The sequence below is a fragment of the Pimephales promelas genome, chromosome 1 (assembly GCF_988280905.1).
Source record: "Pimephales promelas chromosome 1, fPimPro1.hap1.1, whole genome shotgun sequence".
Taxonomy (NCBI): Eukaryota; Metazoa; Chordata; class Actinopteri; order Cypriniformes; family Leuciscidae; genus Pimephales; species Pimephales promelas.
Genome location: NC_142769.1, coordinates 29,606,060 through 29,628,166, shown reverse-complemented (window position 1 = coordinate 29,628,166; position 22,107 = coordinate 29,606,060). Strand labels below are relative to the sequence as shown.

General features: G+C 36.7%; 1 protein-coding gene across 1 annotated transcript; it reads left to right on the top strand.

Annotated features, from left to right (window-relative positions):
* The first annotated feature begins 804 nt into the window (after positions 1–804).
* Positions 805–21,930, top strand: tbc1d14 (TBC1 domain family, member 14). The gene is made up of 15 exons (XM_039656027.2): positions 805–1,265; positions 1,525–1,657; positions 4,273–4,981; positions 6,238–6,364; positions 11,161–11,279; positions 12,371–12,453; positions 12,761–12,878; positions 13,336–13,442; positions 14,764–14,850; positions 15,069–15,163; positions 15,252–15,323; positions 16,410–16,538; positions 16,628–16,737; positions 16,841–17,099; positions 18,654–21,930. The coding sequence occupies exons 2-15, from the start codon at positions 1,594–1,596 to the stop codon at positions 18,708–18,710; spliced, it is 2,136 nt and encodes a 711-aa protein (XP_039511961.2). The 5' UTR covers positions 805–1,265; positions 1,525–1,593; the 3' UTR covers positions 18,711–21,930.
* The last annotated feature ends 177 nt before the right edge of the window (positions 21,931–22,107 follow it).

Here is a 22,107-nt window from a genome sequence, read left to right as displayed (position 1 = left end):
AGCGATCCGGGGCTAGTAATTTAGCATGATAATTCAGGTTAATATGTCGGCAGCACAATAACTTGTCATTTTTTTAATGACATCATCAACCTTATTTCTTCTCATTCTTTTGATGCGTGTAGCTCATTTTTTTTTTGATATTTTAACCTCAATTTTTACATATGGCACCTTTAAGTCCACCTTGCCCAGCAACGCTCCGCATATGATTTATCATTTAGTTTTTTTTTATTCTGTGGATTGTAATTGAGTCTTTTATTTAGTCTATAATTGGATTTTGTTTTCATGAAACTGTTGGCTGAGAATAAATCACATTTAACTTATCTTAATTGTCAAAATAATTTTGTCCGATATTATAAAATGTATTTTGAGAGTAGGCTTTGGTCCACCCTATTTTACCAGGGTCCACTCACTTTAAAATGTGAGGCCTCTCCACAGTGTATCACACTGTAACTTACAGCCTATAGTGTATGTATGATGTACCTCTAATAAAATCCAGCTACAAATATTGCATGTTCCAGATGTATTAATTCATAAGTTATTACCTGGTAGTGGTGAAATGAAAGTCAAATTTTAACGTTTGTCAGTAACATCAAATGCATTTACGAGCAAACAGGTGGGCTCTTCTTTCTTAGGTAAATGTATTTTAGATACAGTCAGTATAACTGATGAAATACTGTTCACCGAAAGGTGGTCAGACGTTTTCATTGTAGAGATGGTGTGAGGAATGAGGGACGTTCACTTTAATCAGCCTGATGCAGGTTTGGGGGTTGTTTTAGTTACTATAGCAACAGTCTGTCTACTGGATACTGATAAAACACCACCTACTTGGGTTTATTAAAACTAGCATTAAACTGTATCTACGCAAAAACAAACTGTAACCTCACGCGAGGCGACAAAACCACAATCACTCATGGAAGATTGCTATATATCACTGCAAGCAGCTGCGTAGATGGGAACGTTGTAGTTTTATCGCGTCGCGCAGTGTGTACAATGTTGATAGGGCACTGAAGGTCACTTCCTGATTTACTGACTGTCGCATTATGTCCCAACAGATTCAAAACGCTCTGCCCCTCTTTAAATGACGTTTTGTATTCCTGAAACGCGACATTACTGCTACAAGTGGAAATACCAAGTTTTCTTACTTTATTAGAGGCAGACCTGCACCTCATTCTGTCAGGGCAGGTGAACTTATCGATTCGTATGCTTTCCTTACACGTTTATATCGGCGAGGAGGTTTTAAAATGGCGCTGGCAGCGTCACAACAGGTAAGATACTTTTCATTAGCTTTCATAGCGCCGCTGTTAGCGTTACTCGTGCGCCGAAGTTTGGATAAAGTTTGAGCTCAGTCTGTCACTTGCCGTAATGTAAAAAATTGAACTTCTCCTGAACCGAGAAGAGTGATGTGCACCAGCAGCAATGATAAAAGTTATGGGTTTGAGTTAAGTTTAGAGAGTAGATGATGCATAAAATGTAGGAGTGTAAAGCTAACAATAACAATAGTATTTGATGTATCGTTTATTGGAGGGTATGGACTATGGAGTGAAAGTGAGGGGGTGATGGACGCACACGCATCCCTTCACCTGCAGCAGGAACATGGCAGAAGCAGAACTTACGTCCAGTGAAAGCAACACAAACTGTCAGATTCAGAACAACGATGGTGAGTTCAAAGTAACTTTGTTGCCCTTTGTATGTAAGTGATACATCCCCCAATATCCTTTTCCAAGCTGCTTGTTTAGAGTCAATGTCAAAATGGTAACAGCATTATTATTAGTATTATTTCGCTTATGTTGTGCATAAGAGAAAAGTTCTTTAGAAAAAATGAAGGAAAAAAAGTTTATATATAACAGAATTATTTTTGATTTGTCTGTTTAACATGTTCAGATGTGTATTAGAACACAGAAGATGAAGCATAAACAAATTATTGACAATTTAATAAATGTAGCATCCACCTCAATAAAATAATGAAATGAGACTACGGGATAGTGTCAAACTGCTTTTCAAAGCCATCGATTGAAATGTAACTAGTAAAATAGAAAACCTTGTTATATTATGTACATTATGTTTACAATTAGAAAAATATGACAAAATATGGTAAATTATGTTTACCAGAAATCAATTATTGTACAGTGGGTTTAATTTGTCATTTAATGATATACAATATTAGTGGTAGAACTTTTGCCAAGTCTGTCAGAGGTCTTCGTTCTAGTCCGCACTCGTATCGTTTTTTTTTTTTTTTTTTTTGTCTTCTTTTCTCTCATCAATACCGAATATTCATCATCAGTGGTTGTATATCAAGCAGTGACACGTTTGTGAGCGTTTTGTCTCTCTCGGCCACCGTATACAAGACTGTAACCACTTTAATGAGGGAATAAATTACAATTCCATGAAGCATCGCAAATGACAATGAAATGAAAAATTGAATATTATTTACCGTGTATACATTAACTCTATACCTAATTAAAATTAGTGAAATGACTGAATGTAAATCTAATATGAGTGAAGATTCAAGATTCTTGTTTTTATTAGCATTAAACACAAAATACTTTTAAATGTTGTAGCCCGATGCTAACTTTTGTCAGCATATACTCTCTGTCATGAAATTGCAGTTCCTTAAAAAAAATACAGTTTGTCTTTGGTGCTTTTGTGAAATTCAGGGGATGCTGATTGCATCAGAGAGCAAGTCTCATTTTGCAAGCATTAACAGCACATGAGGTACTTCATTGCTCTATGACTATGATCTTGGTTGAAAAGCTAATTATTAATTTGAAAATTTAATCAAAATCACTTAGCTATTTCTCTGTGACTGTAGGAACACAGAAACCTTAAAACACAAAGACCAAAAATAATTCTTTGTATGTGAGAAATATGTGGGCTGGGTCACCATTGAAATTGTGAAAGCGTTGTTATTGTTTAAGGTGTGTATTGTTGGGCAATTCAACTATTATTGTCCTGTCAAATGCAGCAGATTCTGATTGCACTTTAAGGCATGTTCTGTCCACAATCGAGTATTGGCTTGTAGATTATTTGCACATTTTTTGTTTCTTTTGCAGTAGATGAGCAACTGCACACACCTGTGATGCACACTGAACCATATTCAATTGGGGTAGAAGAACCAGTAGAGCTTGTATTATTCGTTCCCTCTCCTGTTGTATATTTTGCATCCTTATTAGGCACAAAACATGACAAACAAAATAGTGAGCTTATGTTGCTCTATTTTCCACCTTTTTGATGTGCTGTTGATGTGCTATTGTGCTGTCCTCAGGCCCTCCGCTCTCCAGTCATTCATCCTCTATCCTCATTGAGTCAGAGAGCTATTTTTGTCAAATTTTGATGGAAAATATTGTCCTGTAGATTATCAAGGATGTTTGAGGACAGCTGACGTGACAGTGTTGACGTGATGTTTCCTCAGGTCTTTGGGTCACATTTTTAATCTGGTTTCAGCTTGTTTTCTCGACTCCTGGACAGTTTTCATGTTACTCTATAATGTGGAGATAAGTGGTCAATGGTGTGTTACGACTAGAGGATAAAGGTTGTTGTACTTTTGTTTTACCCAGACAAGACTCAGAGATGTGTTTACCCAGCCACACACACTGAGTCTTATCACTCTTCTTGACATGCTTACCTGGAACATTGAAATGTGGGGAATATAGTGAGGGCTAAGAGCACAGACCTGCCACCCAATGGAAAATCTGCAGCACAAAAGTATATAAACATAGGCTACAATGTACTGTGGTAATATGAAGGAATTTTCTGGGTTGATTATTTCAGAGGTGTTTTACCCATTTTTTGAATTACACATTGTGTTGTGTTTCGGGGTTGAAGGAGAAGTCTGGAAGATTTCCGGGCTGAAAATTTCCAGTACCGCTTTTGTTTTTCTTTATTTTTTTCATGCCTTGTAGGGTGTTGTGGATAGAGAGATATGTTAAATTTTTTTTTTTAGTTTGATTATGAATTATTTATCTCCAGTTGACCTTTAAATATATATGATGACAGATCAAAAGTCAAAAGTAGAATTGGATTTTCTTTTACGTACAAACTGCCTCTTAACCCTGACCCTATGCATAAAATGCCTTTTGTAAAATTAGAATTATCAAAACAAAGCAGTCAGCCATTTTCTTCATCATTGTCATTTCCACCATAGAATGCTATCAAATCCCATTTATGGAAATTACATCTGTTAGCTTTAAAAAATCACCCATATGGCTTGATGTTTATAGATATTAGCGTTTTACTTGTAAGGACTGATCAACATTTGTAATTTTGTCTTTCTAGATTCCCAGCTCTCATCAATAATCAAGTCTTCACAGTGTTTGTGGAGTGCCCCCAAGCCTCTCACCCAAAACCATGTCAACCATTTCATGCCCTCATGCTCTCAGCCACCACATGTCTCACTCGGCTGCGAATTATTCACTCCATGTAACGGCGCAGGTGATGAGGATCGCAGTAGCCTGGCCTCTCAGGACTCGGGTATCCCTACCCTTGAGATCAACCCACCTGAGCACATTCATGCTCGGGCCAACACAGCTGAGCTGGTGGTTCCAAAGCCACTTGATGATAATCCAGCAACACTTAACTTGGATATTTCAGATGGCTCCTTACTCAAGTCTTCCACCTTCCCTCGTTGTGACTTTGATTTAGTACGTCTCTACAGTGCAAGTGGGCTTTCCAGTGCAGCAGGCAAGGGAACATTGAACCGCAGTGATGATATTTCAGTGTGCAGTGTGTCCAGTTTAAGTACTGAGTTTTCTGCCACATTGTCAGTCAGTAATGAGGACTTCCTAGACTTCATGGTTACATCCGAGTCCAGCGCCGTTGTTACATTTGAAAATGATGATGTGTTGCACCGTTCTGATAATTCCCTCTCACCCCCTACTAACCTACACGGCAAGCTGAGCAGCCCACAACGGCAGGGAGTGGGTGTCTCTACGCCTCATGAGGCTAGGCCCAAGAAACTGGGACCACTCGCCAACTTCTTCCACAGGTATTGTTGCGTTTGCACTTGTATTGTTGTTAAATTCGCACTAAGAAACCAGATTGGTTCAGTAATGTCATATAAAGCCTGTGCAAGTTTATCCAAATGTTGCCTTTCAAATAATGTTGCATTAATATTATTCAACAAGCTTACATCTTTTTCCCTAATTTACAATTTTTGATTGCATTTTATCTTTCATGTATGCATCTTTCTTAGGTACATTTGAAAAGTTTCCGCTTTTCTTTCGAGATTCAGCCTTTTGTAACACCTATAGGCAGCACAAGTTGAAATACTCCAATTGCTTCAAGTGGTGTTTCCTTAAGACTGGAATACACACAACTTTTCAAACCTGAGCAGATTTTAAAACACTTGGCATCATACACTTGCTGATTTTGTAAATGTTTACAGAGGGAAAAGCCTTTAGTGGAACTGCCAACAAAAACATTGTACTTGTGTACATGGCAAATTCTTGCCCCTTTCTATCTGAACTTCCAAATATAGAGTATGCTTGTGTTTCTCCTTCACAGTTATTTCATTTTTTCATCACTATTTTCTAATTTATTGTCCTCTCAAAAATAATAATATCTTGCTGCCTCAACCCAGTGCTTGTTTGACTATAATAAACTTCAGATCTTGGCTCCACAATATTCCATATCCCCATCTTCCACTAAATCACTCCGTTGCAATCCCGGACATCGACAGCCGGACATGTCCAGGAAAAAGAGGACGGTAACCCCTAAAGTTACTTCTCTGCTTTCTCCACAGAACAAGAGCCTGCTAGCTTAGCTTCCAAAAAAGATGGCTGACACTATGTGTAATCCCAATTTCAATTCCCCACACTTTGAGAAACGCTGTGCTAGAGGCAATGAGTTAGAGACACCAAAATTGGTGTATTTAATGTTGGGACTGTCCTCATCAGAATGTCTAACCAAAACAACTTTCCCACAAATGGTTCTCTGGGCTGCCATAGACGCCAAGTCAGAAGAAGTAGAAGAAGAAACTGAAGAATAATAATGACAACCAAACAGATACAATAGGTGCCTCCGCACCTTCGGTGCTTGGCCCCTATCAAGATGCAACTGTTAAATGACTACCGTGTCAGGGGACGGGAAAAGCGGTCTATTGACCAATTAGAATCGAGGACTGGAACTAACTATTTTATAATTAAATTAATGTGGAGTTTATGGCATACATATTGCTTAAATATAGAGCCAGTTCATTTTCAGTAGTGCTCAGTTCTGTTACTTCTTTTCTATATTTGTAAGGAGTCTTTTTGCTAAGAGGATGAAGGACACGGGTGCACTGGAAGGACAGCAAGAGCCTGGGTGGAAGCTGTTTGGTAAAGTTCCACATAAAGAATTTTCAACCAAAGACTCAAGGAAAATACCAAAGGTACGTTAACTTTACACACCTGCTCATTTTTATAAGACTTTAAAGCTGCAGTCCGTAGATTTTTTTGTGTGAAAAATATCCAAAATACATATTTGAGAAAATACATAACCAGCCAGTGTTCAATACTGTCTGCTTGCCTTAGCTCAATTCAGAGCAGTAAGCTTGTAATACTGTTTTTAATACTGGTGGATTTCCGCGGGAGATTCGAGCATGTCACATCTGTACACATAAAGAAGAGTTTCGGCTAGTATGCGCTATATTGCCTGTGAGGATGTTGGAGGTGGAGAATTATAGCCTTTTCTCACAGCACACAGCATAATAAAACTTATTAATTTGATGGCGGATCCAGAAAGGTTCAAACGACAATCACCAGTGACAACAAATTCACCCGCTGTAAAATGCAGAGGACTTCGTTCGGACTTCGGGGTGGCTACAGAAATAAAGAGACTGAAACCGACCCATGCGAAAACAAGGATACATATCGGAAAGACATTACATGTAGTCACGCAGTGCTAACGATGTTAACATTAACAATTGAGAACAACGTTTCATTTGCATGGTTTTGCGTTATATGATAACTTATAAGTGATTGTTAGATTTAATCAGCGCGATTTACTGCAATGTCAGAACCAGAACAAAAGTGGATGTTTCTTACTTGTTCAGATGACATTTTCTGGTAAAAATTATTATGTAGGTCATATTTCCAAAAAGTATAATGTGTGATTCTGAATGCCAGTATCGACAGCGGCGCGGTGACTGACAGCTGCACACATTGTGTTCATCCGTGCTGCGCTAAGTTGATAATTCCACAAATTACTACAATTGCAAATTTCAAACAGAGATGGCGACAAAGAGGTAAAACTGCGGACTGCAGCTTTAAAAGACAAAACACTTGCTTTTTGAGTGGTTTTGTATGTAGTAAGGTTGACCTGAATTTATGAAAAAATTGTTTGAAAAACACTGTAAAAAGCACCCTTCACTGAGCATGGCTCTACTAATTTTGAATATTTAGTATTTCTTAGTATTAAGCAAGTCATTTGAGGTGCTGCTATTAAATTAATGGATGGAATACTCTACACATCTTTTGCCCAGATTTTTGCATTGATTTGCAGTCTCAAGAAGTCAACATTATTTGTTGAATGTCACATCCAATCTGCAGATTTTTTTAGTTTGAGTCTATGGTTACTTCCAGTTGGATGACATCACACATGTTTCATATTTATTTTAAGTAATTTTTAAATGTATTCTTTTAATTTGTCATACATGTCCTAGCAATGTTGATGTTAAAAATGTGCAGGCTAACACTTTCCTCCCATGACCGCTTCAAATATGTAATTATATATTAACCAATAAATAGCACTTACAAGTGAAATATTAATAGGCATCCCTTAAAGAAATTATTTACTGTCAAGCTATGCTTTACTTTATCTAGGAAAATAATCCTGTTTCTAATTGTGGATTTCTGTTTATAATGTACGAGAGGAATGTACTTACAATTTAACAAAGAATAACGTTTATTTAAGTTAAATCAAAGGGAGGTTTCTAAAATTTGTATTTATGCACATTTATGAACTGAATGAAATAGGTTCAAGAAGTAGTGTTCATAACTTTGTCATGTCTTAGTGTCCGTATTGTTCATGTTTTGGCTTAAAGTTTAAACAAACTTGCAAAATGAATGAAACTGGTTTCCCAGAGGCTTCCCCGATCAGATGTAGTCCCGCCCAAAACCCACGCCATTGGTTGAGCTGTTTTGGGGATATTAACAAGTGAATTAAAGTCACCATAAAAATTCAGTCTCCTTCAAAATGGACAATTCTTAGTTTTTGTATACTTTTGTATAGTTTGGGAATACTGTAGTGTTTACTATAAATTATTTATCAGTGCATTTTGTTTAAATTCATGTGGCATCGTAGTCTTCAGCCAAAAACTTGACCTTCCTTTCCCCCTCAGAGCAAAGTCTCTTCTCTAATGATGTGTGCATCGCTGTAAGGGCAGGGCAGGACAACAATTCGTTTAGATTTTTCTTTTTTTAATTGTTGCACATGAATCAATCAAATGGCTTTGCATTGCAGTCTTGTTATGGCATTGTTGTGAATAGGGCTTTGTTTCCTGTACAGAGAAACAACAGGCCTGCAATGTGCTATAGGTAATTTGAACCCCAGTGATTCAGCCTCCCTGTGTCCATCTAGATTTCACCCACCTCCAACTCCTGTCTTTATCTCTCGTTTTTGTTCTCTGCTGCTGTAATGGAAGATTGAGGTATTGGGTGACTGGTTTAGAGTTGCTGTTTTATTTAGGCTCTCTTGCAGTGGCTCCTTGGAAGAGATGAGTTAAGATGAACTTAATATGCTTTAGTCCTGACTTTAAACTGCAGTATTCTACCCGCTACCATTACTTGTTTTATTTGTTAAGTCTTAACAGACTAAAATTTGTGGGATTGCCTGACCATGTGTTTTTTATATCTTATTATAAGCTCATGAGAATTGATGACACACAGTAAAACAGATTAAATGCATCATCCTTGTACATGACTCAGGCATGCACAGCAGAACACAGAGCGCACTGATCTTATGAAACTGCAGTGCAGAGAGCTCTATGCTCCTAATAGCTGGGATCAATTAGTATGGCTGCCTGTAAATCATGGATCTTCTCTCAGCACTGTGATGACGAGTAACATTAGCATGCACACACGCATATGGACACAACAGGAGCAAGGGACAAGATCAGATCCTCTGCATCCCTCTGATGTAGGCCCTCCCTGTTTGGTGCTTTGTTTGGATGGAGTTATAGAGCGAAAGAGGGCAAAGAAAAACAGTGTCAAGTAACTTAGCTGGAGTGAGACAGCAATAATAGCAGAGGAGCTGGAGCACATAAGTATCATGCTACTGTTTCTCAGGGTGTGTCCCATATTCCTTGCGGTCTTCCTCTGCTACTGTGCCTTGCCTTTCTGTCTACAAGGCACTTAAGCTTATAGTTTGGAAAATACTGCAATGGTAGTGTAGTGTCTGAAACGCTGGATTCTGAATGTCTCAACAGCACTGCAGCGTTCATGGTGAGTTCATGCCTTATTGATTGTTTTCTTTACCCCTCGTTGTTTTCCGTCAGGTAAATAAGAAAAGATGAGGGGAACGAGAAGAAAGAGAAAAACAATCATTTGTGGGGAGGAAATGACGTGGAACGAGAGAGATTCTGTCGTAGTAGGTGTACCTGGTGTTCATGTGTGAACACATTTGTGTGTGTTGGTCGATTATATTTTGCTTGTTTTTGTTTTGTTTTGTTGGCTGTCCCACATTTACTCTTAGAACTAATTAAGAGTTCTTCGTCTAATCTTACTTAATGTCCATTTCTTAAACTTATTTGGCTCATAGAAGAAATGTAGGTCATTTTGTCTAGTTATCTCTGAGAAAGTGCAGTGTGGGGTCAAATGAATTATTTATATTCACTTAGTTCAGTGTGCAATAGTGTGTGCTTTCTGACTGCACAAATAAAACAACATATTACTCTTCCTCTTTCAACTTGTTTGGATATACAAATTCGACCGAATATCATCCAAAACAGAGAATTTAAAGATGGATGCGATGCAAGATGTTCAGGCGGGTAAACAACAGTGTATGACATGGAACTTTGTAAAGGGAACTTGTACTGTAACAGTAGCAAGTTGTTCTGATTTCATCTGAGCCTGTCATGACATATTGTGTTCTGTTAAGACATTTATTATTTTCAGTTCCTGCTGGTTTGAGAACTTCTGCTTCCATTGTGTATACTATCTTAAAAGCACACTATGCAGCTCTGATGTTTTTGTGAAACAGCGACCCCAAGGGCCGCTTTGGTGTACTTGCACTGCCGTAAATAACCGTAACTCCCCTGTTACTGCAGTCTACTGAACTACTGATGATGGTAATAATAGGTTAATAATAACTATGTCAAGTGTTTTATAAACTACTTTATAATAATAAAATTGCCGTTTACTGGCTGTGGCTTATAACGTTTTTACATGATTTCTGCTAAATCACAAGTATTTAAGCTATTTAGCCTATATATATTGTAGGACTACTTTATAATTCCATTTGTGTTTTTGATTGTAATGTAAACATTACAAAATGTCAGATGACATCAATAAAGTTAAATGTATGTCACATTATTTCATAACATTGGCCGTTATGATTTCATTAGACATGATTATTACAATTTATTATAATAGCTAGCAAATTGTGCACAATTACACTATTTACAACCTCTAGGCTTATATGTCCTAATAATTATGTGAGATGAAAAGCTTGACCGAGTGATGAGTGAAAGCTTGACCGAGTGGGACTCTTGTCTGGTTTCTAGCACGGTCCGAATCTCTTTTCCTTTTTCTTGGATGCGCGCAGTGACTTCATATGTTGTTGTTGATGTGTGTGACATCGTTGCTGTAAAGCATTTTGGTATTCTCGCGAGATTTGTCAGGGGTGCTGCTCTCAAACTTGCATTGCTGGTTTTTCCGGCGGTGTCCCCCCAAGCTTTACTACCAGGATGATTCGCCCTACTATGACTTTGTTTACCACCGAAACGACTTTGAAGCTGTTATTAAGGTACAAATCTTGCATAGTGTGCCTTTAATTGTGAGGAGATATACGTCATGGTAGTATTTGTTCTATAGTTTTTCAATAAAATACAAAAAATGGTTACATTAATTAGAGCTAAATTAGACTTTTTATTGAGAATAAAGAGAATTCAATCAAAATTATTTAAAAAACGACATTATTATTTATTATAGATATGCTATTAAATAATGAATCGATCTATTTTTACAGGAATATGAAAGCAGGAGTGGACACACAAGCAATTCCACATCTCCCAAGAAGAACGTAAGAAAGAACCTGGACTTTGAGCCACTTTCAACCACAGCCCTTATACTGGAGAACCGTCCAGCGTGAGTGTGCCTTTTTGTGTGTGCCTATGTCTCTGTAAATCTGTTAAATATTATCCCCTAGTATCCTCAAACTTCTTATTCCTTTATTATCAGTAAAAGAAAAACAAAAATAGAGGTTCCATCAGTGGTATGCAGTGGTGTTTCAAAATTAGCCCTCACTTTTGAGATATATATTTATATATATAAATATATATCAAATGTAAATGTATGTCCCGGTTACACTTAATTTTCCTAGTTAAATTAACATTGCATAAAAAAAAGACCAAATATAATTTTATTTGTAAGTTGTATAAATGTAATTTATAATCTATTTATTAAAACCAAGTATAAATCATCAAGTTGGTGTTTTTAAGCATTTAAAAAAAACATTTATTCCACAATTATAACTAAAGACAGTAATAAATTAAACAATATTATTTGCGAACTAATGTTCAACTTTTCTTTTTAATAGTTAACTTATTTTCAGCAGTCATCAAGCTTGTACACGCTGATCACAGGCACGGACGAGTACAGTATATCCAAATAAAAAAACACAGGCAAAGAGGCAGCAGAAATGAGAGATCTCATATGTAAGCAGATACATATGAAAAATAATGATAACTATAATGGCATATAAATCAAAATGGCCTAATGTTACTGAATGAAATGTTGAATATGGGTAAGTTTATGTTTTAAGTCAATGGGGAAGCCTGTAACTTTACCTGAGAGTGTCGCTTTGGGCAATTTTACTTTACATTAAAAAAGTGTAAAAGTCACTTGTTTCTCTAATGTTTGCATTGTTTTATTTTTGCAATATTGATTATTTTCTCATCTAGTTTTTTGGAGAAGACACTGCCTCCTTTGCCTCCTTGGAGGAAACGCCCCTGCATAGCACTCTTCTAAAAAAAAAAAGAAATCACCTCTATCTTCCATGCAACATTGTACCATTCACAGACAGGAGCACCATACTAGTAGTTACTTACTAATATGTATTAAAGCATAGGGATAATTAAGATCAAGACACGTATTATAGATGTAAAGTTTGACAGAATATGACTCTCACAGGCAGTAATGTAAAAGTGAATTGACCGTTATTTGTATCTATTGTGTAGGAATCTTCCCGCAAAGCCTGAGGAAGAAACCCAGAAACACAGACAAGAATATGAGGAGATGGTGGCTCAGGCCAAGAAGAGAGGTGACTTTCTTTTCATGCATATGTTTGTTGTATATGTGAGCACAGGGTCCACGGATTATATGCATGCAACAACACATTACACACCATAATGAAAAATACTGTTTCATGACTGGTAAGAAATATTTATGGCCAGTAAATATTCTCAGTTCATCACTGGCAGATGTTGCAAAAAGTTGGATCGGAACTTTATCAATTGTTTGTGTGCTCTAGAGGGCGCTGTTGTAAAAGAGACAGATTTCCATTTCACTGCCCCTCTTTTACTCTCTCACACTGTATGTGTTTTGTGTTTCTCTGTTTCTCTATGCAGAGCTGAAAGAGGCCCAGAAACGGAAAAAACAGCTGGAGGACAGGTGTAAACTAGAGGAAAGCATCGGCAATGCTGCGCTTATCTGGAGTCAGGAGATATTACCCAACTGGCAAAGCATGTGAGTCAGAACACAAAATTCATTGTCGCAGTCTGTAGCCACACAAACAAATGTCACTTCTTGATATTCCATATAATTAAATAACAGTCAATAGATTGAGTAGCCAAAAAATATTCTGAAAATAGTCATCTTTGGCAAGAGGTGTATTGTCCAATGTAAGATTAGTGAGAGATATTGATTAGAAGTTAGTACATGATATTTTGGGCTGATATTTTGAGCGTAGGTGCTTATGCAAGCTATGTGAGTTTGAATTTGGCTTGCAACATTTTTAGCTCCAGTTCTTTTTCTTATTAAATCCTATCATCTCTCTTCTACCCTATAAATAAAATATTACAATGTCCAAAAATGAAATAAACAATGTAAGAATTAAAAATGTGCTCAGAGAAACACAGTCACAATATATACACAACTATCGGAAGAGAAATACCTTGTTTCACTCTGTCTTTCTTTTCATCAGGTTTTCATCTAGGCGGGTGAGAGAGTTATGGTGGCAAGGTCTGCCACCAAGTGTGAGGGGAAAAGTCTGGAGTCTAGCGATAGGAAATGACCTGAACATCACAGATGGTACGAATGTGTGTTTTGTTTGATTTTACACACAAAACCATGCACACCGCATATGAGCACATACTGGAAAAGACTAAAAAGGCTTTTACACTTTGGACAGTCACAGTCACTATCGAATTTGAAATATCGCAAATGTATATATCACGATATGCATATTGCAATGGCTTACAAATACTGAATGATTTTAATACTTCAAAAGATGATGAAAAGTCTAAGCTTTAGGTCGATGCAGGCAGCAGAGAATAGACTGGATACATGACTGTTACATACGCGTGTCAAAAGCAAAGTACTCATGCGCAGGGTTGGGGAGTAACGGAATACGTTACTCTATACTCGGCGTACTATATATACATGTAACGGCGTTATGTAATCAGGATACAAAAATCCAGTAACTGTAAGTTGAGTTTGGAGTAAAATCATGTTATTAAATGTTGTCTTTTGTTGGACAAGAGGCTATTAAATGCTTCTCATGTTTGAAAAGCTGTTGCCTTTTCAAATGCATGTTATAAGTGCTTCAAATTCACTGTGCTTTCAGATGGAGCAGCGTTTATAGAGCCATACATCAATGACAAGCTCCGCATATAAAATAATTGCAACCCTTGAAAAATCGCAATAAGCCATCTCAATTTAAGTGCGATTACATAGAAATTGCGATTAGTCATGCAGCCCTAGAAGCTGCCTATCGGACAGTGTGTGTCGTTCAGTGACGCTGCTGACATGTTATCTGGGGCGCCCGGGCTTCCTTCACAGTTTAAGGGAGACGCACACTTTAAGCAAAACAATCTTCGCAAACATGTCTAATGATTTCTAAACAGAGGAATACTTGCGTTTTTTTTACCCAGCCATATTTATTTGAACCCGAATAGACTGATGCACCAGATAACACGTCAGCAGCGTCACTGCATTTTTGGGCGAACTAACCATTTACGAGCAAATTTGGTTAATAAAAAGTGACATGTAATAACCTTACTCTATCACTAGGGCTGGACGATGACATCACGGTTTTCTCCAGAGCGGCTATATGCAGTATATATAAATGAACTAAATTAATTAACTTTTTTACCGCAAAACTGAAACATCACTGAACTTACCTAAGCCTGACTGTGATGCTTTTTTCTTCTAGAAATAAACTTTGTTGCATTATGTTCCTGTTATCTCTGTAAATCTGCTTTGAAACAACCTATATTGTAAAAAGCACTATATAAATAAATGTGAATTGACTTGACTTGGGGGTCTAATTAGAAAGCAAATACTGATTTCATATTTACATTAACATTTAAATAACATTTTTTTTCTGTGTGTGTCTATCTGTTTTAAATAGAGCTGTATGACATCTGTTTGGCGAGAGCTAAGGAAAAGTGGAATGCCTTTGTAGCCCCGACGGCTTCTGCAGAAACAGAGAGTGAAGGTGATTGTTATGCATTTAAGCTTCGTTTCTCTCCTTGCACTTTTGCTGGAATTGCTTCTTTAACCTAAAAAAAAAAGAAGAAATCTTTACTATCCTCTTTCATGCTATTTTGTCCATTTATTTTGTCCATTTATTTTGTCATTTATCACAATCTCTTCTTTCTGTCAAACTCATTTGCTTTCATGTACTTTTGTAACTAATAATTGCTTAATTTTTAGATACAGGCCTGTCTCATGCTGATCGAGAGGCCAGTCTAGAACTGATAAAGTTAGACATTTCCAGAACCTTTCCCAATCTCTGTATATTCCAACAGGTAGGGTGCATTTCTGTTTCTGGTGATTTATATCATCTGCTGTTGATTTGCATCATATTTTTTTATTTGATTTTCCGTTTATTTTCAGGGTGGCCCATACCATGATGTATTGCACAGCATTCTGGGAGCTTACACTTGCTATCGTCCCGATGTGGGATATGTAAGTACCCGTCTTGTTTTACTCAAGTTATGTCTAGTTTTTAAAACCACCAATGCCCGCACCACTGCACTGTTTACAAGCAAAAGCCCTCTCTGACTGTCTTAACCTTTAGTTTGCTTGAGTATTGACTCATATAAAGAGATCTTTATAGAGTAAAACAGAAACTGACATAGATGTTGTGTTGTACAGCTGGTTTGCTGGGGTATGATGAGCAGATTTGTTCCAGCTATAACCCACACCATTCGTAAAGCCCTAGACCTCATTCTGCTGCGCCACAGCATTGTGTGCTGCACAGCGCTCCTACATCCTGCTCACTGCACCACAATATCATTTGTTTGGCCAAAGTCTTCTTGCACTTACACCTCCACATAGACGCTGGGGTAAAGGTCACATTGTAAAAACTTAAAAATTAAGAATAGCTTTTCTGTCACACTCCCAAAAACACCTCCACTGGTATGATGCAACAATTTAAATGAGAATGCCTGTAATACAATTTAGCTGCCTAGTTTAGTACTTGACTTTATTAATCATTTTTAATTTTACCCATTAACAACACATACCTGTTGAATAAGACTGTTATCACGGAACAGTGTGGTTACTCTGCGCCTATGCTTGTTATCAGTTTGAATATAGAAAGGTGGCACTGATCTGACATTTATGGGGTAACACGTAGATTCTATTTTTGAGCTGATAAACATCACTCATTTATTCGCTCGGCATTAAAGTCACAATGAAATTCAAATGGACAATTCTTGTTTTTTTAAACGAATATTGCAGTATCTGTTATAATTTATCTTTTTCTATTTTCTTAATTTAATTCATGTACACTCGTAATCATTAATCTACTTGCATGAGATCACAGCAATAGCAAGCTACAACGATCCAATCAATTCCCAATGGATAAAAGGGACAAATTCTCACCCTATGTTTTTTTTTTTTTTTCATGTTCGAGAAGCAACTTCACTTATGTCACTCACAATAGGGAAGAAAAGACTATTCTGTTTCATGTTGACTTTAGAGATAAATCCTCAAACATGTCTCTGTTATGTATTTGTCATTTTGTTCCCCATCTGTTTTCTTGTGTAGGTGCAAGGAATGTCCTTTATAGCAGCAGTGTTGATTCTCAACATGAACACTGCTGATGCCTTCATTGCATTTGCCAATTTGTTGAACAAGCCTTGTCAGATGGCTTTCTACAGAGTGGACCACAGCCTTGTGAGTTTTATGCGCAGTTTTTGTGCAATCAATAAGATCATAATTAGACAAGACTCTTCATCTGCTCCTTTTTTTTTAATCTTCCCTAGATGTTGACGTACTTTGCAGCATTTGAAGTGTTCTTTGAAGAAAATCTACCAAAGCTTTTTGCACATTTCAAAAATAACAGTCTGTCCTCTGATATTTATTTAATTGACTGGTGAGTTACTTTGTTTCTTGTAAAGTTCAGATCATAAACGTAACCTTGAGTCTTGTGAGGTATAGATTTGTTTATCAGAGGTCTGCTTTTTTTGTCTATGTAGGATCTTCACCTTGTACAGTAAATCACTCCCACTGGACATTGCGTGTCGTGTGTGGGACGTGTTCTGTCGTGATGGTGAGGAATTTCTCTTCCGCACTGCACTGGGTATCCTGCATCTTTATGAGGACATCCTCACACACATGGACTTTATCCACATTGCTCAGTTCCTGACACGCCTGCCGGACTGTATCTCTGCTGAGGAGATCTTCTCCAGCATAACCACCATCAACATGAACAGCAAGAACAAGAAATGGCCACAGGTGCGCATATTTTTCTAAACTATCACACATAAAGCTGTCTCATGCATTGTAATGATTACATATACACTGAATTATGCTGAATGATACATACAGTACTACCATTCAAACACTTGGGGCCTGTCAGTTTTTTTTATTGCTTTTGAAAAAAGTCTCTTATGCTTCCCAATGCTGCATTTAACTGATCAAAATAATAATATTGTGAAAATATTACAATTTTAAGTAACTGTTTTCTATTAAAATATATTTTATAATGTAATTTATTCTTGTGATGGTTAAGCTGAATTTTCAGCATCATTACTCCAGTCTTCAGTGTCTCATGATGATCCTTCAGAAATCATCATAATTATGCTGATTTGCTGCTTAAGAAACATTTCTGATTTCTGACTTGTTAAATGTATGTTGTGCTGCTTAACATTTTTATCTTTCAGGATATTTTGATGAATAGAAAGTTCAAAGTAACATTATTTATTTGAAATTGGAATATTTGTTTTTACACTGCGTATGGCTTTTACTTTTACTTTTGATCAATTTAAAGCTGCAGTCCGTAGCTTTCTTGGGTTAAAAATTATCCCAAATAAATTTGAGAAATACATAACTAGCCAGTTTAATTCCAGTGTTACTGGTGGATTTCCGCGGGAGATTCGAGCATGTCTTTGCATCATTATGTCACATCTGTACACATAAAGAAGAGTCTCGTCAAGTATACACTATATTGCGCGTGAGGATGTTGGAGGTGGAGATTTATAGTCTTTTCTCACAGCACTTGATATAATAAAACTTATTAATTTGATGGCGGATCCAGAAGGGTTCGAATGACAATCACCAGTGACAACAGATTCACCCGCTATAAAATGCAGAAGACTTCGTTCGGACTTCGGAGTGGCTACAGAAAAAAAGAGACTGCAACACATGTGAAAACAAGGATATATATCGGAAGGACATTACATGTAGTCACGCAATGCTAACGTTTTTAACATTAACAATTGAGAACAACGTTTCATTTGCATGGTTTTGCGTGATATGATAACTTATAAGTGATTTTTTTTTATTTAATCAGCGCGATTTACTGCAGTGTCAGAACTAGAACAAAAGTTGATGTTTCTTACTAGTTCAGATGACATTTTTCAGATGGCATTGTGTTCATCCAAGCTGTGCTTTGTCGAATTACAACTCACGTAAAGTTGATAATTCCGCGAATGACTGCAATTGCAGATTTCAAACAGAGATGGCGACAAAGAGGAAAAACTGCAGACTGCAGCTTTAATTTGTCCTTGCTGAATAAAAGTATATATTTAAAAAAAAAATCTTAATGACACTAGACTTTTGAACAGATTATACAGTGAATTCAGGAAGAATTCAGGCCCTTCCTTTTTTCACATTTTATGTTGCAGCCTTTTAAAAAGTTTATTTAACATTTTGAAATGTATATAAAAAGCAACGAATGGGCTAAATTAAAGAGTCTGAATACTTTATGAAATGTTTTTTAGTTTTATTTAAAAATGTTTAATCTGATGGGACTCAACTAGTCGTCTTTTCCCTCATCTGTTCCTCCAGGTTCTTCAGGCTTTGCAGAAAGGACAAGACCGGGGCAGTCCACAACTGAAACGCTAAGGATGCATCCTCGTGTGTTCCCTTCCACCTTACAGAAACTAAGAGAGAAACTCATGTTGACTGTGCATGGGTATTCCTGCATACCTCTGGTACCTCATCAGAGAATATCAGTTCCAGTGGCCTCTCTGTGTCCTCTTCCTTACAAACTGATGCTTGGAATACAAACTGATCTCACGGGGCTGGAACGGAGGCCGCACATCACATGAATGTACACTCCATCTCTCAGTTTGGTGTGGCAATGTGAGTTTGTGAAGTTCTTAACTATTCCATGTCTCTGTCCACTATTTACTCCTTCACCCTTTGTCTTTGGCTTTATCATTTTCTCTCCCTTAGTTTAAACGTGGCATTTACATTTAAGCGAAATAAAGTAATATATTTTGGCTGTGTTTTTCTGAGATTGTTTTTATTTCTTTGTTCATGTTGTTTTTAATGTGTGGAAGTATACTGACTTCAAATTACCTCTTTTCCCCAAAGGGAGTTTCATGTGGTAAAAAAAACTGTAACTACACAAATCATGGGGTTATTTTGTTTGCTATAATGCAATGTCAGTGAATCCCACCACTATTTTTAAGACTTTTTGCTTACTTTTTAAATCTAAGTTTCTTATCAAAAACTATCATTTATTCTACCTCTTACTGCTTGTGTCTGTATTCTATGTTTCTGTCCTCACAAATGTCTTTATTCAGAGATTTGAGTGGGTACTGATATATATCAGTGTGTTGTGGTATTGCTACTGGATTCTTTCTCCCTTTTATTCTTTTTCTCGAAAATATTGTGCCAGTCTAAAACCAAACATGCTGTTTCTGATATACTCTGATATATTTCTTCTGAGGTTTGGCTTCCATTCATGCCTACACAACAAGAATTTAGTGTGATGAATGTGGCTTTAACATGCGGTGCAAGTTGGATCTCATAGTGGTTGAAGTGTTGAGAAGAAAGTAGATGAAAGATAGAAGAACCTGTTCAGAGATGATTATGGTTTTGTGATGTACAGCTCATCTTAAAGGGATAGTTCACCCAAAAATTCAAGTTGTACCAAACCTGTATGAATTTTTTTCTTCTGCTGAACACAAAATAAGATATTTTGAAGAATGTCGGTAACCAGAAAGTTGACGGTAGCCATAGACTTCCATTAGTATTTTTTTTCTACTATGGAAGTCAATTAGCCTGATTCTTGTCAGAATGTGAGTCTGATACTGCTCCATTGGGCTGTGATTATGGGGCGCTCAATTGGATCGACAAATAATGCCTTGATCGCGGTTCTCTATTCCTCTTTTAAATGAAATGCGCTGTCTACAGCTTCTATAACAGACGCGATGGCACACACATCTACACATCTAAATTCTCCATTCTTTGTTGTAAACGAATTCAGCCAAACGCTGTTTGGAGATGTGGTTTTATCGATTATCTGTTCATCGTCGTATAAAGCCCGCCCTGACAATTTTATTAGTCCGAACAGCTTTGGTTCGGACGTACTTGCTTCACAACGGATCAAGTCCAGACCGAACTTTGCACCCTTAAATGTGGTGGGCGGCCGCGGGGCTAAGTTCGGCTAGCATTCATGCTAGAAGTCAATGGCTACTATATCAACTGTTTGTTTACCAACATTCTTTTGTTTCCAACAGAATAAATAAACTCATACAGGTTTGGAACAACTTGAGGGCGAGTAAATGATAGAATTTTTATTTTTTGGGTGAGCTATCCCTTTAACATTTATATTTGACATTGTCTTTGTTAATGACAAAGAAACTGCAGTAAATTATTAATGCATCATGTCAAGATTAAAATCAGGCAAAACGTATTATGAATACAAAATTTTATGAATTTGAATTTTAACAAATAGTGTACTTCATGGTCTTAATGTGTTTTGTGTAAATAACATGCACTAAATATTTATGGGACCACAATGTAACAGCAATAACAGCATTTTTCACCTTTTTTAAGTTTGTCATTTTTGTGAATATTTTTCATTGAGAATTTTATGGAGACATTTTTTTGGTTTGACAGTATAACGTTAAACATCCAGATGCTTATTTATTATATTGATTAGCATATTTGTGTGTGTGTGTGTGTGTGTGAGAGAGAGAAAACGATCTCAATCCCCTTGTGTGTATATCATGTGTGCAATGCATGTACACACAGTAATATGTTAACAATCTATGAAGGCACTGCAAAGAATATTGAATGGCACGTGTTATCTTGCTCACTGTCGTAAGTTTATGTTTAGATGTTATCAAGATAAGGTGGTGAGGTTTTGCTGCTTTTTGATTACTGTGATCGAAGGAAATCCTCCCACTTTTTGTGGTTTAAACCAAACTACTGCAATAAGCTGCTTTGCACATTTCCTTTTTCTTTTTCATAGATTTCATAGGTCTGTTATACTATGCTCTTTGCAAGTTCATGTTTTGTTTCTTGTTCATTACCAAATAAGAACCCCAGGAAATAATATCATGTTAATGTTGGCATGGTAACATGTTAATTATTAATTGCCCTAAACTTATTATATTAACAATTTATGTATAACAATTAAAAAAAAAAAATCTATTATTAATAACAACTTGTACATCTCGGATCAAGCGCCAGGAGTTGATGGCTTTGTTAGTGGCTTTTTATCTCTTGTCCAAATCATTGAAGTAACTTATGAAAATATATACATAACTCAAAAAAGATTTCAAAAGACTTCATATGTGTCTGATAGTGCAATCAGCTTCTTATGACTTTGAAATTAAAAAAAAAGTCATCATTACAATCTTAAATGTTATGTTGTGAGTACTTGAGTGCGTACATCATAAACAATTCGTGTTTAGAAGGGTGTAGGGCATCCACGAACACGGGGGATGTTGATAATGAAGTGCAATAATGTATTGTGCATTGTATTTGCTATGTTTGTGTTTTGTTTATGTGGGAATTAACCGAATCAGGTGATAAGATGAAGGCAGCAGAATGTTCAGTGTATTGTGTCTATGCCTATGTATGAATAGTTTGCCTGTCAAAACTAGCTCTTTTTTTATTATTCATCCATTTAAGCACTATAAGCATTCAAATGCAGACTGTGTGCATGCAACCCCACACTTGAAGCTTTCAGACGTTATTTGAGCATGCATTGATGCTCAACACGATTTAACTATGTCCTTGTTCTTATGTTTGTCCTTTTGTCATATAGTGCTGCCTTTGCTTTTGTTGTGTCAATATAGAAATAAACTTGAATATATTCATGGTCCATTGTCTCATCACCTTATTAATGTTAACATTGAGAATAATGGCACTATAGACTTCATATGGTGAGTCATATGTGAGTTGCAGTTTTGCTACATGAAATAACCGCATAACTGTTTCCTGTAAGAACTGTGAGCAGAATTTTTTTTTCACTTATGATTCGCAGTGGAACATTTTCTCA

Excerpts from the sequence above, each read along its gene's own strand:
- tbc1d14 (XM_039656027.2), top strand. The coding sequence starts at position 1,594 with ATGGCAGAAGCAGAACTTACGTCCAGTGAAAGCAACACAAACTGTCAG. Across the intron at positions 11,280-12,370 it reads ATACTGGAGAACCGTCCAGC|GAATCTTCCCGCAAAGCCTG; the intron begins GTGAGTGTGCCT and ends TCTATTGTGTAG. Across the intron at positions 12,879-13,335 it reads TTACCCAACTGGCAAAGCAT|GTTTTCATCTAGGCGGGTGA; the intron begins GTGAGTCAGAAC and ends TCTTTTCATCAG.